The sequence below is a fragment of the Coenobita brevimanus genome, chromosome 23 (assembly GCF_032717465.1).
Source record: "Coenobita brevimanus isolate Jiangsu-jjx chromosome 23, ASM3271746v2, whole genome shotgun sequence".
Classification (NCBI taxonomy): domain Eukaryota; kingdom Metazoa; phylum Arthropoda; class Malacostraca; order Decapoda; family Coenobitidae; genus Coenobita; species Coenobita brevimanus.
The window spans coordinates 44,346,330-44,364,727 of NC_136976.1; the positions used below are offsets into that span (position 1 = coordinate 44,346,330).

At 40.9% G+C, this 18,398-nt stretch overlaps 1 protein-coding gene across 1 annotated transcript in view; it reads right to left on the bottom strand.

Moving 5' to 3' along the window:
* Eip63E (cyclin dependent kinase Eip63E) overlaps positions 1–18,398 on the bottom strand; it is a gene marked incomplete at its 5' end in the record, with an annotated part of 709,236 nt that overhangs the window by 145,855 nt on the left and 544,983 nt on the right. The window contains one exon of the mRNA XM_080266993.1: positions 406–592. Within this exon, the coding sequence (XP_080123119.1) occupies positions 406–592 (187 nt within the window). The remainder of the gene's footprint in view (positions 1–405; positions 593–18,398) is intronic.

An 18,398-nucleotide genomic window follows, 5' to 3' on the forward strand; every position in this document is an offset into this window, starting at 1 on the left:
GCTGAGGTACAGTCACTTTTAATTCCTCATTCTTTGATTCCTTTTCATTTACTTCATGCTTTATGTCAATTACTGGTGTGAAAAGTGTCTTAAATAGGTTTAAATAGGTGCTATGCATGTCCAATAGGGAGTTGTATAGGTGTTTTTCTGAGTTAGGCTAGGTTAGGGTCCATAAGTACAAGTCCAGGAGGCTGAAGCCCACTTTCCGGACAGGACCACTTTCCGGACATGACTTTGGCTCTATTACATCAGATAGTGGACGGATTACTGAATATATATATATATATATATATATATATATATATATATATATGTATATATATATATATATATATATATATATATATAAGCTACCTCTTGGAGATTCAAACCAATAAACAAAGCAAGTAAAAGTAAACTACTAACCGAAATCTGCAATCTTGAGCTCCCCAATTTCTGATATTAGAAGATTTTGGGGTTTGATGTCTCTATGAAGAATACGTCGACGATGGCAGTAGGATAGCCCTCTCAGTAGTTGGAAGAGCAGGAGCTTGACATTACGTGGATGGAGCCCTCCTCCGTGCTTCTCTAGGTACTGTGATAGGTCTGTATGCTGTTCAAGGAAAAAGGGTGATACATTAACACAGTTGTTCTTGGCAACAGTCTCTGGCTTTGTTTGTAAAACTGATGAATTAATCAATCTATTTGTTCATAATCTCCGTCTATCCATCTGTGTTCAGTAACTCAATCAGTTTTGTCAATGTATGTACTGGAGCTGTTACTTATTTATATCCACCTAACTACCTATCTATCTACCTATCAATCAATATATTATCGTCTTTTATGCCATATAATGTGCACCAGCATATACTGTGCACCCATGATTTGACAGATGATGTAAAGAAAAAAAAATACTGAGGTTTACAACAAGGTCAAGGACCTAAGGACCTACCTGGAGCCTGAGCTGGTACCCTCTTCCCCAACAAGCATGGCCTTGGATATGCTAATTAAGGCCAATCTATACCAATAGTTTAGGCTAGCATTATTTTTATTGTAGTCTATGACAAAAAAATAAAACAATAAAACTCAGCCATGGTCCAAGGCTAGAGAAGCCGGCTTGTTCTGGTCTGTCAGCTAATGCTACTGTTTACCACTGTCGACAAGCTCAGACTGCATCTGGCAGGGTGGTGATTGAGTTCTTTCATACATCACAGCAAATTATCGTACTTTCTTACTTAAAAAATAATTTTTACCACCGAAAAACACAAAAAAATAGTGAGTCTCTTAGGACTGATAATGAGAAGAAGAAGAAAAGGTTGCAGGTCTGAGATACTGCAACAGTACAAGGAAACAAGCAAGGTATGGCCAATGTGTGATGTTTCTGATTGTTCCATAGCATAGGCTATGCCTAACATTATATCTGGCCTAATCAGTCACTTGCTAGGCCCATACTCAATTTTTTCAGTACAGGCATGACCTGGTTTAACAATGTAATTGGTAAGGTAAAACCCCATCATTAGGCAGGGTATTGTATATTGGGGTACTTTTAACATATAATGTGGAGCATTTACCAGCCTTGGGTTTCCCCCCCAAAACCAAGCCCAAAACCCACCCAAATGAGTCCAAAAACAAGTTTAAAGCCAATTTAAATGGCCTAACAGCTGTCATGGAAGCTAACTTAGGCCTAACACCTGTAAATAACTTACTAAAACCAAGAAATAAAATCTGAAGATTGTCAAATATGTCAGGAAAAAATCAAGTGTAGTAAACTGTACCCCAAAAGGATATTGCTCAACTTACCTATGGCTAAAATGCATTAATCTAAGTCTAAATACAGTTTATAAATCAACCTAAACACACAGTTTTAGCCTAAAACATCATCAAAATCAATAAAAACAATCAAAACCCATTGTTAAACCAGGGTCTGGTCATCGTTAGGCAGGGTATGGTGGTATTTCTACTCCCACTGTTAAGCCAGGGTACCACACCTAGGGGTATCGTATAATGAGGCATTACTGTAATACTGTGTTCTCATATATAAATATATATACTTTATTTGTATTTTTTGTGGCTTTGGATCACATATATAGTTATACCTAAGTATCCTAAGGGCCGCTCTGGTGAACAGGAGAGTGTGGGTACTAGTTAACGAAACCCACAGGCCTAATCCGAACCTGACCATCATAGTACAATGCAATGTGATTTCTGAAGCTTTTTTTCTAGAAAAAAAGTGAGCAATACATGATAAAAATACGATAAACATATACATGTATGTATGTATTTACCTATTTGTATTTACCTATTTGTAGTATACAGGAATTGAGCAATGCTCGTGTTGTCCTGTCTCCATATCCACATTTATCAAGTCTACCTTTACACACATGAATGTTTTTCTCATGCACCACCTCTTTGTCTAAGTCGTTTCAAATATTTAAGAATATACCTAATTGTGATATAAACGGAATGTACTATGCTCGTGGGTTTCCGTCGCTGTTTCTCAGTAAGTCGAATTTAACTTTAAACTCGTTTAAGTTTTTAGACTGGACGATCTCTTTGTCCAGGCTATTCCATAAGTCTATACTTCTGTAAGGAAAGCTATATTTCTTGATATCCTTCAAGCAGCTTGACTTTTTCAATTTCATTCCATGTCCTCTTGTTGCTCTCTTATCCCATACAAACAGATCTTCTTTGTCAATTTTATCTACTCCCACCATGGTCCTGAACACCGCAATCATGTCTCCCCTCTTTCTCCTTTCCTCTAACGAAGGCAAATCCAGTTTTTCCAGCCTCTCTCTGTATGACAGGTCTGTCAGACTGGGGACCATCTTGGTTGCTGTTCTTTGTATTCTCTCAATCTTGTTTATATCTTTTTTTGTGTGTGTTCACCACACTACCGCTGCATATTCTAACCTGGGGCGGATCATGGCCACTATCAATTTTCTCCTCATCTCCTCATCCATATAATGAAATGCTACTCTTATGTTAGTCAAGAGCTTATAAGTCTCTCCAACTATCTTGTTAATGTGCTTTTCTGGTGACAAACTATCTTGGACCAGCACTCCCAAATCTTTCTCTTCTCTCCTTTTTGTGATTAATTCATTACCCAAAAAATAATTCAGTGATGGTCTCCTGGTACTTTTACCCATTTCCAATATTTTACATTTCTTTACATTAAATTTCATTTCCCACGTCCGGCTCCAATTGTGTATCCTATCCAAATCCTCCTGCAGTATTTTACAATCCTCCTCAACCTCTATCTTCCTCAAGATCTTTACATCATCAGCAAACAGACTCGCATAACTGTTCACTCCATCTACCATATCATTTACGTAAATCAGGAACATTACTGGCGCCAACACTGAGCCTTGAGGGACTCCACTTGTTACTTCCCTCCATCCAGACATCTTTTCCTTTATTACTGTCCTCATTTGTCTGTCTCTCAAAAAGTCTCTCATCCATTCCAGAAGTTTCCCCTTTAGTCCTCCTATAGATTCTAGTTTCCACATTAGTCTCTTATGAGGTACCTTGTCAAAGGCCTTCTCTAAGTCTAAGTACACACAATCCACCCAACCATCTCTCTCCTGTACCACACCAATCGCTCTTGAGTAAAAGCTCAACAAGTTTGAAACACATGACCTTCCACTTCTGAATCCAAACTGACATTCAGCCAAAATATTCATCTCTTCCAGATATTTTATCCATCTGTCTTTCAGGATTCTCTCACACAATTTTGCGACCATGCTGGTTAGAGACACTGGTCTATAATTCAGGGGTTCTTCCCTGTTTCCTCCCTTGTAAATTAGTACCACATTTGCCCTCTTCCATTCTTTTGGCACCTTCCCCTCTTCCAGTGAGCATACAATTAAGCTGTGAATTTTATCCGCCAGTTGTTCTCTGCATTCCTTCAGTACCCAATTAGAAATTCCATCAGGTCCTGGGGCTTTCCTTACATCTTGAGTTTCCAGTAATTTATACACTTCCTGTACCTCCACTTTTATATCTTTCATCACCGGAACATTTCTAATCACTCCCTCCCCTTTCACAAGCTCCTTTTCTTTAGTGAAAACTGACTGGAAACGTTTGTTCATTATTTCTGCTTGCATTGCCGCATCCTTAAAGACCTCTCCATCTACTTTCAGCTTGGTGATTCCTTCCTTTTGTTTCAGTTTGCCATTAACAAATCTATAAAACAGTTTGGGTTCATCCTTGCATTTGTCAATTATACCTTTTTCAAAATTCCTTTCTTCTTCCCTACGTATTCTTGTGTATTCGTTTCTTGTTCTTTTATATTCTTCCTTTGTTCTGTCGTTACCTCTCTTTCTCCAATTGTTCCACGCCTTATCTCTCTCTTTTTTGGCTATCATACACCTTCTATTAAACCACTCCTTTTTCCTGTTTTCTTTCCCTCTTACTCTTGGTACAAATTTTTCCACTCCCAAATTATAGAGGTCTAGAAAGATATCCCACTTCCTCTGTATCTCTCTTGTTTCTCTGAATTTTCTCCAATCCGCATTTTCAAAAAAGTTTCTCAAGCCTGTAAAATTTGCTTTGCCAAAGTTGTATCTTCCCTGTCTATGAAGCTCATCTCTTGGCTCGACGTTTCCTATTAACATCTGGAACTCAATGACCACGTGATCACTTTTTCCCAAAGGACAGAGATATTCCAATGATTCTATTACATCAGGTTCTTTGGTGAACAGTAAATCTAACCTTGCTGGTGTGTCCTCACCTCGAAACCGTGTCTCTTCTTTGACCCATTGCGTCATCACATTATTCATTATTATATTTAATAACATAGTGCCCCACGAATCCTCGCCGCCTCCCGAGTACCATTCCTCCCAGTTCACCTCTTTACAATTAAAGTCACCCACCAAAATTATATTATTGCTTTTCTCAATTATTTTTTGCAAGTAGCTAGCCATATCTGACAACATCTCATGGTATTCGTCATCCTTCCATGCTCTCGTCTTTGGGGGAACATACACTACCGCCATATCTCTCTTAACATTCTCTCCAGTTTCTAATTTCATATATATCACTTCAGCCCTGCCTTCTCCCATTCCCACAGTATCTACATTTATGTTGTTCTTCACTGCTATCATCACTCCTCCTCCCTTTTTTTCTTTTCTGTCTTTTCTCCACAGTTTGTATTTACCATCTCCCAAATGAACATCAATATCTTCTCTTAATTTGGTCTCTACAAAGCACATGACATCAGGTTCATGTTCTCTCAAGAAATCATTAATTTCGATCCTTGTCGATATGAAACCATCAACATTAGTATATATCACCTTCAAATTATTTTTGACATTATTAGTACCCTCTTCTCTCCTACTCTCTGTCCGTACCACTTCCTCAACTTCTGATCTTTCACAACCATCCCCCCTAGTTTCCTTCACTTCTATTTCCTTAAATACCATTTCCTTACTTTCATATCCAATACTCTCCAAAAAAAAGTATTACGTTCTTCCTCTGTCCTCGTATCATTTTTTTCCTTTACTTCTTCCTTTAATGATTTTAAAACTTCTCTCTCTTCTTCATTCAGATCTTTTCTTATTATAATATTTTCCATCCCCGCCTCTTTGCTTAATTTCCAGGTCACTTTAAGTATCTCATTTATTACACTTTCTGATGTAAACTTGACTCTCATTGGTCTTGTTTCCCCATTCTTATAAGGCCCTATCCTCCTTACTTCCTCAATTTCATTTACCCACTTGTCTCCTTCGGGGTCAATCTTGCCTAATATTCCTCTCACCATGTTCGTGTCTCTCTCGAGTCTTGCGAACCTAACCTTTTCTTCCTCTTCCCTGTTTCCAAATACTACCACACATCTGTTCCTTTCTACAGTTTCTCTCACTATTTTCTCTTTTTTCTTCAGTATTTTCACTACATTTTCTTCCATTTCTTTCTTGTTCATTTCCCTTTCTTCCTGGATGATCTCTCTTAAGCTGACCACTTCTTTCTGTTCTTCTTCTACGTGTGCCCACTTTGCCTTATGTTCTTCTAATACATTACTCACCTTCTCCGTTTTATTAGTGTGTGTGTATATATATGTATATATATATATATATATATATATATCCCTGCTTGTCGTAAAAGGCGACTAAAAGGGTTGGCGGAGGGTTAGTGCCCCACCCTGGAAAACAACGAACTAAAAAAACAAACAGTAAGCCTCGGACAAAGACTGACCAAACGATGACGACCAAGGACCGGACAAAGGACATGGTTCTCGGAACGTGGAATGTAAGGGGAGCGAATGATGAGGTGAAAGAGAGAGAGATTGTCCAGGTGCTTGAGGGTGCGGAAGTGGATGTATGTGGAATAACTGAAACAAAATGGAGAGGAGAAAGTGTGAGAGAATGGGAGTATGGATGGGGTATATGCGCAGGAGTAGGTGAGAATGAGAGGGCAAAGGAAGGAGTATGTATAGTTGTGAGTAAAAGATGGAAGAAGAGCATAAGACAGTATGGATCAGTTGGGTCAAGGATTGTGTGGGTAAAGTTGAAAGTTGGAATACAAATGTGGGCGATTGTGTGTGTGTATGCGCCAACGCAAGATCGTGCTAGAGTGAGAGAAGAGTTCTGGACAAATGTAGAAGTGTGCATGGAAAAGTTTGGAAGGAATGAGAGAATGTTTTTGATTGGTGATATGAATGGTAAAGTTGGGAATGTGAAGGTGGATGGAATAGTTGGTGAGTGGGGTGTGCCTGCTGAGATAGATGAGGATGGGAGTGAGTTAGTGGACATTTGTGATGGGAGGGGGTTGGTGATAGCTAATACTCTCTTCAGGAATAAAATGATCTACATGTATACATGGCGAGTGATGAGAAGGGTGGGTGGTGAACTGAATGAAAGGAAGGCAATGATTGATTATGTGTGTGTGGATGAAAGGATGCGAAGATGTGTAATGGATGCAAGAGTTTATAGAGGTTGGGGAAGTGGACTTTCTTACCACTACTTGGTGGCGACCAGAATTAGAATTCAAGTAAGATGGAGGAATAGAAGAAGGGAAAGACGAGAGGAAGGAGTAGTTGCAAGGAGAGTGGAAAGGTTACAAGAGGATGAGAAAAGGCAGAGTATAAGAGAGAAGTGGAGGAACGATTGGGCAAATATGAATTGGAGCAGATGGGAGACATGGAAGGTGTGTGTAGGATATTTACAGAAGAAATATGTGCAGCATGTGATGTGGTGTGTGGAAGGAAGAGAAGATGGAGGGGGGTACAAGGAACAGCGTGGTGGACTGATGAGGTGAAACGGGCTGTGGCACAAAAGAAGAAGGCATACAATGAATGGATGAGAAATAGGGGCGTGGAAGAAGCTGAGAGGCGGAAGAGAGAGTTATATGTAGAAAGAAAGAGAGAGGTGAAAAGATTAGTAAGAGAGAGTAAGAAGAGAGTGGATGAGGAATTTGGAAGGAATTTTAATGTAAAGTGGAGGGACTGTAAGAAAATGTTCTGGAAAGAGGTGAAAAGAGTAAGACAGGGTGGAAATGAAGTTAGCAGGGGAGTGAAAGATAAAAATGGTAGATTACTAGTGGAGAAGGGAGAAAAAGTGAGCAGATGGAGAGAACACTTTAAGGAATTGTTGAACATAGAGGATGGAAGTAATGCGAGTATAAGTGGCCGGGGAATGGCTGGGAGAAGGAGGGAGGTGAGAAGACAGGAAGAAATCAGTAGGATAGAAGTTGTGGAAGCAATGAAGAAAGTTAAATCGGGGAAACCCCAGGAATTGATGAAGTGTGTGGTGAAATGCTGAAGCATGGGGGAGAGATAGTAGTAGAATGGATGTGGAAGATGTGCAGATTGGCCTGGGAGGAAGGTAGAGTCCTGGAGGATTGGAAGTCAGGTATAATTATTCCCTTGTACAAAGGAAAAGGGGAAAAAGAAGTGTGTGGTAATCATAGGGGCATTTGTTTTCTCAGTATAATAGGAAAAGTGTATGGTAGGATACTTATTGACAGAGTTAGAGAAAGAACAGAGAAATTAGTTGGAACAGGGAGGCTTTAGGAAGGGAAGAGGTTGTGTAGATCAGATGTTCATTCTTAGATCTTTAGTGGAAAAGTTTCTAGAGAAGGGAAAGAAGTTGTATGCGGCTTTCATGGATTTGGAGAAAGCATATGACAGGGTGGATAGACAAGGATTGTGGAAAGTGTTAAGAATATATGGAGTAGATGGGAAGTTGCTGAATGCTGTGAAGAGTATGTACGATGGTGCGAAGGCTGCAGTGCATGTGGATGGTGAACTAAGTGAATTTTTCTCTTTGAAAGTTGGGTTGAAACAGGGATGTGTCATGTCTCCATGGTTGTTCAATCTGTACATGGATGGGGTAATAAAAGAGGTACAAGGTAGGGTAGTGGATGTTGGAGTGGCCCTGGTGAGAGAGGATAGTGTTTGGAAACTCCCTGTACTGTTGTTTGCAGATGATACTGTGTTGTTGAGTGAAGACGAAGGGGAGCTGCAAGGCTTGGTGGATGAGTTTGGGAGAGTGTGTAAGAAACGGAATCTAAAGGTGAATGTAGGGAAGAGTAAAGTGATGGTCTTTGAGAGAGGTGAAGTCAGTGAATGTACAGCAAGGTTGGATGGTGAGGAATTGGAAAATGTGAGTACGTTTAAGTACTTGGGTAGTGTGATGAGTAAGGATGGAGGTTTGGAGGGTGAAGTGCTTGAAAGGGTACAGCAGGGAAGAAAGGTTGCTGGTTCTTTGAAAGCAGTGATAAGAAACAGGGAAGTGAGCATGGAAGTGAAAAAGTTACTACATGACAGTATTGTGATACCAATTCTAACATACGGAAGTGAAGCTTGGACATTGTTGGAAGGACACAAGTCAAGAGTGAGAGCAGTGGAAATGAGTTATTTAAGAGGAGCCTGTGGAGTCACATGGAGAGGCAGGCTGACGAATGAGGATATAAAGGAGCGTTGTGGTGTGGATGTGGAAGTGATAGGAAGCGTTATGAGGAACACACTGAGGTGGGTTGGCCATTTGGAGAGGATGGAGGGTGAAAGACTGACGAAGAGAGTGTATGTGAGTGAGGTGGAGGGGGAAAGAGGGAGGGGGAGGCCGAGGATGAGATGGAGGGATGGGGTGGAGAGGTATATGAGAGAGGGGGGTGTGAGTTGGGAGCAGGGCAGTAAAATAGCGGGGGACAGGGCGACTTGGAGGCGATTTGCTTGTGGCCACCCCAAACGGGATTGAGGCATCTGGCAATAGATAGATAGATATATATACAGTAGAACCTCTTTGGTCCGGACCCCTTTGATCCGGACTTCTGTTAATTCGGACAAAATTTAAAAATAATAATCTCCAAAAATATGTTGAAAGTAATTCTAAAGTCATTTTCAGTATCGGCGCGGAAAGCGATAGTCATTCGTTTAGTCTCGGATCACGCTAGGTCGCAACATGGGCGCCTGTTTAAACACACGCTAGCATTCGTTCCATCAACTAGTTCACCAACCATTTATATTTTTATGCTGTATTCCTAAAGTTAATCCTCCTTACCATGCCCCTTAATTCAAGTGTAGCTTCTGCAATGAATAAAGGTGTTAAAAGGAGGAGTTTGCTTACACAAAAATGGGTCAGAATATTCTGCAGTGTTTAATGATTACTGTAGGTTATTTTTTGTACTTAAATGTGCTTTACATGTACAGTACAACAAACATTAGCTTCTTGCCCATATGGGCGTTATCAATAGGCCAAAGATGACAATGTACTTTTTTGCCTACATAAGTTTTATTTTTATTCCAAATATTACAGTTAATTAATTAATTTATTTTTTTGCCTACACAGGCCTTAGTCACTTACTACAATTTAAAATGTAGGCTAGTTTCTTGTCATGGCCTTAGCTGTAAATTATGCAATACAAAACTATCGTACATGATTAGTTTGGTTATTTTAGTATCCTTTCATCTTTTGCAGTTACGTAGGGTTGACATATGCCACATATGTTAATAATTAACAAACATACCATATGTAGATAGTTTTTGGTATGAACTGGAGATTACCCTGATGGTCCGGACAATCTGCTAATTCGGACAACCCTTACCCCCATATAGTCCGAATGAGAGAGGTTCTACTGTATGTAATGCCTCTAATATCCAAAATCCCAATGTCCGAATATATATATAATATGTACATATATATATATATATATATATATATATATATATATATATATAGTATATATATATATATATATATATATATACCGTATATATATATATATATATAGTATATATATATATATATATATATATATACAGTAATCACTCTAATATCCGGACGCCCAATATCCGAACATCCCCACTATCCGGACATAAGAATGTTTCATACTGTACTTTTTTCCATACTATACTTAACTCATTTCACTCTTTAATGTCCTTTATTGGTGTGAATAGGGTGTTAGGAGCTAGGCATGTGCAGTAGGAAGGTGTTTTTCTGAGTTAGGCTAGGTTAGGGTCCATAAATACCAGTCCAGGAGCCAGTCACCAGAATGTTTATTATTGTATGAACCTACTTCTAAACCCTCATTTTATGTTTCTTTTGCATTTATTTCAGTCATTTATGTGCCTTATTGGTGTGATTTGGGTCTTAAATAGGTGCTATGCATGTCCAGAGGGAGTTGTATAGGTGTTTCTCTGAGTTAGGGTCCATAAGTACAAGTCCATAAGCTGGGGCCCAATATCCGGACAGAACCAATATCCGGACCTACCTATGGCTCTATTACGTCGGATATTGGAGTGATTACTGTATATATATATATACTATATATATATATATATACATATGTAAGTAATCCCTCTAATATCCGAACGCCCAATATCCGAACATCCTCACTACCCGGATATAATCGTCCTAGGATCCAATATTCCCGAAATGGGCCAAAAACCGCAAAAAATTTGAAAAAAATCTGACTTTCTTCCCACCCGTAATTTGAAATTGCCGCATCGTGCTGAACAGCTGTTACACCATGGTCCCTTCACCCCTTCCTTCCTCCCCCTCCCCCCTCCCCTGTCAGGGTTGCCATTTGGTATTTTTCATTACCAAGTGTGGGCCAATTTGGTAATGAAAAATTCGTTTGGTAATGAATCAGAATAATGCATTACCAAATGGATTTTTCACATGTATGAGGATACACAGGATGGAGATGGTGGATTGTTTGCTCTCTCTGATTAATTTGGTAGCCTATATAGCGTGATAATAATCAACATGCTGTTAATTATAAGAAGAGTGATTACATGTATTTCCATTTGTGTATATAATTAGTGAAGAATAGATGCTAGCTTTACAAATTTAGTAATGAAAATTAAAAATGGTAATGAAAATTGAGGAGTTTGGTAATGTGGCCATTGCGATCTGGCAACTCTGTTACCCCGCCATCATCAACAGTCACAGCCTAACTCCAATCGAGAGCAGATGCTTATAGCAGTGTAAGCCACAGGTGCTTGTTTTTTGTGAATAAACAGTGAATAAACTGCAATACCTCGCCACTAGAACACATGGGAATTTACAGTGTTGTGCAATGTTAAGATATTAGAATTTAGAGTGCAGAGGATTAACTGTGGACTGCAAACCGGCGGTTCAAACCAGTCCAGGAGCCAGGGATTTGTAAGTATCCAGAATGTTTAATATTGTATAAACTCACCTCTAAAACCTCATTTTATGGTTCTTTTGCATTTATTTCAGTCTTTTATGTCCCTTATTGGTGTGATTTGGGTCTTAAATAGGTGCAATGCATGTCCAGAGGGAGTTGTATAGGTGTTTTTCTGAGCTAGGGTCCATGTCCAGGAGGCTGGGGCCCACTATCCGGACAGGATCACTATCCGGACATGCCTTTGGCTCTATTACATTGGATATTGGAGGGATTACTGTAATATATATATATATATATATATACACACACACACACACACACACATATATATATATATATATATATATATATATATATATATATATATATATATATATATATACAGTAATCACTCTAATATCCGGACGCCCAATAACCGAACATCCCCACTAACTGAACCTTATCGTCCTGGGATCAAACATTCCCAAAATGGTCCGGGGGGGGGGGGGGGAAATCGATTTTTTTTTTTTTTTTTTTTTTTTTTTTTTTTTTTTTTTTTTTTGCCGTCCGTAATTTGAACTTGCCGCGCGCGCCGCGTGAGAGCATTGTTTTGGTTCGTCATTCCTCCGACGTCCGATAGAGCGCCGCTGCATCCTCCCCACTTCCCGCCTGTCTCTCACCGCGACTGGACCTACGCTCTTCGCAATGGCTGCCCACGTGCTCGCTTTTGTGGTGGTGCCGTACTTGCTGCAAGGCCTCCTGCTGCTCTCTGCCCTCCTCTTAGTGTGTGTGATGATGGCCCCGCCACCTGAGAAAAGGAAGAGAGTGGTGTTGACTCTGGAAAAGAAGAGGGAGATATTGGAGAAAGTTGATGCGGGTTGGTCTTCTTCACGCATTCTCCGCGAGTTTAACCTGGCCCGGTCGACTTTGTTCGATATCAAACGTTCCCGAGACAAACTCATGCAGTACACGGCTGACTTCTCGTCGAGAAGCAAACGCAACGTGGAAAAGAAGGTTATGTTTACCCCCAAGTTTGCAGAAATCGACTGATCCACGTTGATTTGGTACCGACAGCAACGTGCAGCTGGTGTGATGGTACGTGGAACGGAGCTGAAGGCTGCTGCTGAGAAGTTTGCAAGGCTTCACGACGCCCTAGACTTCAAGGCATCCGAGGGTTGGCTCTTCGCGTTCAAGTTGCGACATGGCCTTACTAACCGTAAAGCACATGGCGAAGCATTGGATGCTAACGAAGATGGAGTTGACGAGTTTCGGCACAAGGTGAAAGGCTTGATCGACAGGGAGGGCCTCACTCTCGGTCAAGTCTATAACGCAGACGAAACTGGCCTATTATATTGCTCGGTGCCAACGAACACTCTAGCCGATGAGACGGAGAAGCGTGTACCTGGCCGCAAGCTTTCTAAGGAACGGATATCTGCTTTGTGTTGTGCCAGTGCTAACAGCATGCACCGGCTTAAGCCCGTTGTTGTTGGCCATGCAAAGCAGCCTCAGTGCCTTCGTGGGGTGATGGATGTCCTTCCTGTCGTATGGTACCATTCTTTGAAAGCATGGTTCACAGCTGTGATTTTCAAAGACTGGTTTCACCGTCACTTCGTCAAGGAGGTCATCCAGTACCAGACGAAGACACTGAGAATCCCTCGCGACCAGGTAAAGGCTCTCCTTCTCCTCGACAATGCACCTGCCCACCCGTGCGACAAGGACTTGGTTGCTGAGAATGGCCGTATCAGGTGCATGTTTCTGCCACCTAATACGACTGCTCTCATTCAACCCATGGACCAAGGAGTGATCGTGGCAACAAAGTGCCTGTACCGTCGGAAGTTCCTGGACGAGGTGATGGTTGTTCTCGAGGACGAGGACGAGCGCAGGGAAGGACGTGACACTCGAGGCAAGCGGACTTTGGAAAACCTTCGCCGCTACAACATCAAGTCTGCGCTGTACAACTGGGCTAGTGCATGGAAGGAAGTCCCTGTGAAAACTCTTGAAAATGGTTGGTCTCGTCTGCTTCTCGGAACAGATGTGGAGTACGATTTTCTAGGGTTTGACGTGGATGACTTCCATGCACGGCTACGTACGCACGGCGACGATGTTGATGTGGACGATGTTCGTGAGTGGTTGGACGACGACGAGGGCGATCCTGGGTATCAGACGTTGTCTGATATCGAGATCGCGTCTTCGGTTGCTGGTGTCAGTCCCGAACTTGAAGATTCCGACGATGAAGGCGATGATGATGCTGACTCCTCTCAGCAGGACACTACTCCAGCCATCCCCAAGCTGAGCGCACTCCGGGAACATCTAGAGTTCGTCCTAGACTACCTGGAACACCCGGACTGCGACAGGGAGATGGGGCCCTTGGGACTCGTGGAGGAAGTGCGTGCTTTCCGGCAGCGCATCATCAATCGCCAGAATCATCGGTCCTTGCGTCAGTCAACGATTGACAGTTTTTTCAGGCCCGTGACCCCCGCTGTGCCAAGCCCTGGCTCCACTCCGTTGCCTCCCCAAGACAGGCCCTCATGCTCCGAGCCACAGCCCCGCACATCAGCTACAGTGGAGTCACCGCCGATGTGAGTTTGCGGCTTTCCTCAGAGTCTTCTGTAGTCGGTACGCCATCACCACGACCCACCGATGCACCCCTTGGTCGCCTGCCAGTGATACTTTCGGACTCTGACAGTGAATAAACAGCAAGAACTTCTCCACTAGACCACACGGGAATTTTGAGTGTTGTGCAGTGAAAAAAATGGTGTGTTGTGTTAAGGATTTAAAGTTGAGAGAAAAGACTCAGTGGAAACAAAATTTAACGTAACTAACCTTCTTTGTTTTGGCTTTAGAAATTTTGAAAAGATTGAGAAAAGTTAATGTGCAACACTAAATTTTACTGGAATATTATTTGGACTAAAGTGAACACTGTGAAGAGAACGGACTTCTGTGTGTTATTGACTAAGTTCAGTGCAAGACTTCAGGAAGAGTGTACTGCAAGTGCTTCAGGAAATCGTTCTTACTGTCAGAGTCCGAGAGGAGGCGGTTATTCATCGAGGTGGCCAGGGACTTGCTGTAACTGGCCAGAATGTTTCATATTGTACTTTTTTCCATACTATACTTACCAGAATGTTTCATACTGTACTTTTTTCCATACTATACTTACCTCATGCATGTGCAGTAGGAATGTGTTTTTCAGAGTTAGGCTAGGTTAGGGTCCATAAGTACCAGAATGTTTATTAATGTATGAACATACTTCTAAACCCTCATTTTATGTTTCTTTTGCATTTATTTCAGTCATTTATGTGCCTTATTGGTGTGATTTGGGTGTTAAATAGGTGCTATGCATGTCCAGAGGGAGTTGTATAGGTGTTTCTCTGAGTTAGGGTCCATAAGTACAAGTACATAAGCTGGGGCCCAATATCCGGACGAAACCAATAACCGAACCTACCGATGGCTCTATTGATCCGGATATTGGAGGGGTTACTGTATATATATATATATATATATATATATATATATATATATATATATATACAGTACCCTCGCGTCCAACACGCGTTTTTCCAGCACGATTCGCGTCCAGCACGGAGAAAAAAATTAGAACGATTTAATATGATTTAAGTACAGTGAAAGCTCGATTATCCAGCTTTCGGTACATCCGGGCCGTGACCGAATGGTTCAGTGGTACAGTAGTACATAGAATTATCCGTATGATAGCTCCAGTTTAAACAGGAAGCATCCAGATGCTTGGGAGAGAGGCATGGGTAAACCAGAGAGTCTGCTCACCCTGCCCCCACCCACACCTGCTCACAACTCAATCAGAAGGGTGGTAGTGTGGAGTTTGGTGAGGCAAATGATACACCTGACCTAGCCTAACCTTGCTTAACTACTTAATAATTTAACCTAATTTAACCAAACCTGGGCTCCAGTGTGGAAATTGGGAAACTAAATCCACTTTGGTGTATGATGAGTTTCTTCCATTAGTCCCGAAACAATCGTAGGTAAGGCTTAAAGAACGTGATAATAAAAGAGAAAATCTTTCACCAAGAAAAGGTAATATACTACCCTCAAAATAGAAAAACACAGAAAACAAACTGGAGGAATATGAAGTGAATTGAAGTCTTTGGGCTGTATGCTTAGAGGAAAAGTAATGGGTTTCCCAATTTTAGGGAATGAATTGGAACAAGAATGTCTGCTAATCAGAAAAAAAAAAATTACTCATGTGTTTTCGTAAGTTAGCATTCAGTTCTGCATTCTTCGTTAGATATCACGCTTCCCAACACATTTCGGACCGACAGAGCATAGTTATTTCTTCCTCTTACATTTACTGTTCATTCTTTTGTTCGTCCTTAAGTGTACTTTATGTGTGAAAGAGAGTATTATTACAAATAATAATGCATTCCATTAACCCCATCATAGATGCCAGCCTCGAACAATGCTTTACTGTACTGGTGTCAGGGATGTTGGGTTTGGGAGAGCTATAAAAAACTGTGAACAATTATGGGAAGGGAACGAAGGTCACTGATATGTTTACAAGACCCTCCTCTACCATCTCAAACAGTCAGGCGGCCTGTCACTTCATCTCAGATGTTTTCACCGATATGTTTAAATGCTAATGTAACATGCACCCTAATTATGAGTAAGTTTCTTCCATTATGCCAGAAACAATCGTAGGTAAGGCTGAAGGAACGGTATGATAATAATAGAAGAAATCTCAGCGAAAGGTAATTTACCACCCACAAAATAGGCAGAAAAATACAGAAAACAAACTAGAGCAATATGAATTGAATTGATAAGGTTATTAGGCTGTATGCTTGGACGAAAATTTATGAGTTTCACAATTATAGGGGACAAAATAGAACAAAAATGTTTACTAATAAAAAATACTTTCATCTCACGTGTTCTCGTAAGGTAGCATTCAGTTCCACAGTCTTTGTTCGATGTCACTTCCCAACACATTTTGGACCGACAGAGCATACAGTTATTTCTGCTCCTTACAGTTAAGTGTACATCTATTGCACATTCTTTTGTTCGTTCGTGTGTGTGTGAAAGAGAGAGTATTGATACAAACAATAATGTATTCCATTAACCCCTTCATGGCTGCCAGCTTTGAACAATGCTTTACTGTACTGGTGTCAGTAACGCTGAGTTAGGGAAAGCCATAAAAACTGCAAACAATTATGGGAAGGGAACGGAGGTCACTGGTATGTTTACACGACCCTACTCTACCATCCCAAACAGCCAGGCAGTCCTTTCATCTCAGATGTTTTTGCTGATATGTTTAAATGCTAAAGTAACATGCACTCTAATTTTGTTTAAATACTAATGTAACATGCCCCCTAATTTCATGAATCATAGCAAATCACAAGATGGGTTTAGGGAGGAGGGCAAAAAGCCAGGTGTACCAGACGAGTCTTTTCACATCTATAAGAAAAAGAAACTGACTTTATAACTTTGAAACAATGGTCCCAAGGTCTACCACAGGAGCACAAAAATTTCTGAACTCACGAACATTGAGGGGGGTAAACATACGCTTTGCTGTAAGCAGTAAAAGCACCTTACCAAATCAGTTCATCCTGATAGTCTGTTATATTTTTCTGATTATTTCTGGGTTGGTAAATAAACATTTCTTGTTAAATCTGTTTCCCCTCTGTTTTTAGCTGTTCTGGTGTGACGACTCTTTGATTCGTTAATGTAATGGCAGAAGACACTGTTCTGATCTAAGTGTTTAAACCTGGCCTAACCTAGCTTAACTGCACCTAATAATTTAACCTAACCTAATCTTCAGTTGGGAAAAGGGAAACGAAGTCCACATTTGAGTACGATGAGTTTCGTCCATTGTGCTGGAAACAATCGAGGTACAGCTTTAGAACGTGACGATAATAACAGGGAGGAAATCTTTCAGTAAGGAAACGTAATTTACCAAACTGAATATAGTCTGAAAAATACTGAAACAAGCTGGAGTAATATACATTGAACTGGAAAGGTCTTTCTGGTACTTAAAGTGTACATTTACCGGTAAATAAATCAGTCTAACAGTACAGTACTTGTGTTGTTTCCGCCGGATTAATCATGCTTTCGGACTAATCGGGCACCCCTTAACACCATATAGCCCAGATAATCGGGCTATCTCGTACAGTATTAAGAATATATAGAGTAAATGGAAAGTTGTTGAATGCCATGAAGAGTATGCATGAGGGTGCTAAGGCTGCAGTGCGTGTGGGTAGTAAACTGAGTTAATTTTTCTATTTGAAGGTTGGACTGAAACAGGGATGTGTCATGTCTCCATGGTTGTTCAATCTGTACATGGATGGAGTTATAAAAGAGATACAAGGTAGGGCAGTGGATGCTGGAGCGGCCCTAATGAGAGAGGGCAGTGTTTGGAAACTCCCTGTACTGTTGTTTGCAAATGATACTGTGTTGTTACATGAAGATAAAGGGGAGCTGCAATACTTGGTGAATGAGTTTGGGAGAGTGTGTAAGAAACAGAATCTAAAAGAGAATGTAGGGGAGAGTAAAGTTATGGTCTTTGAGAGATATGAAGTCAGTGAATGCACAGTGAGGCTGGATGAGGAGGAAATGGAAGTGCATTTACCGGTAAGTACTTGGGTAATGTGATGAGTAAGGAGGGAAGCTTAGAGGGTGAAGTGCTTGACAGGGTACAGCAAGGAAGAAAGGTTGCTGGTTTCTTGAAAGCAGTGATAAGAAACAGGGAAGTAAGCATGGAAGTGAAAAAGTTACCGCATGACAGTACAGTAAACCCTCGACATAATGCACTAATTGAGGGGAGGGGTGGGTCACTATATCCGAAAGTTCGTGCTATACAAGGGGGTCGGTATTTCCGAGGGATTACTGAACTC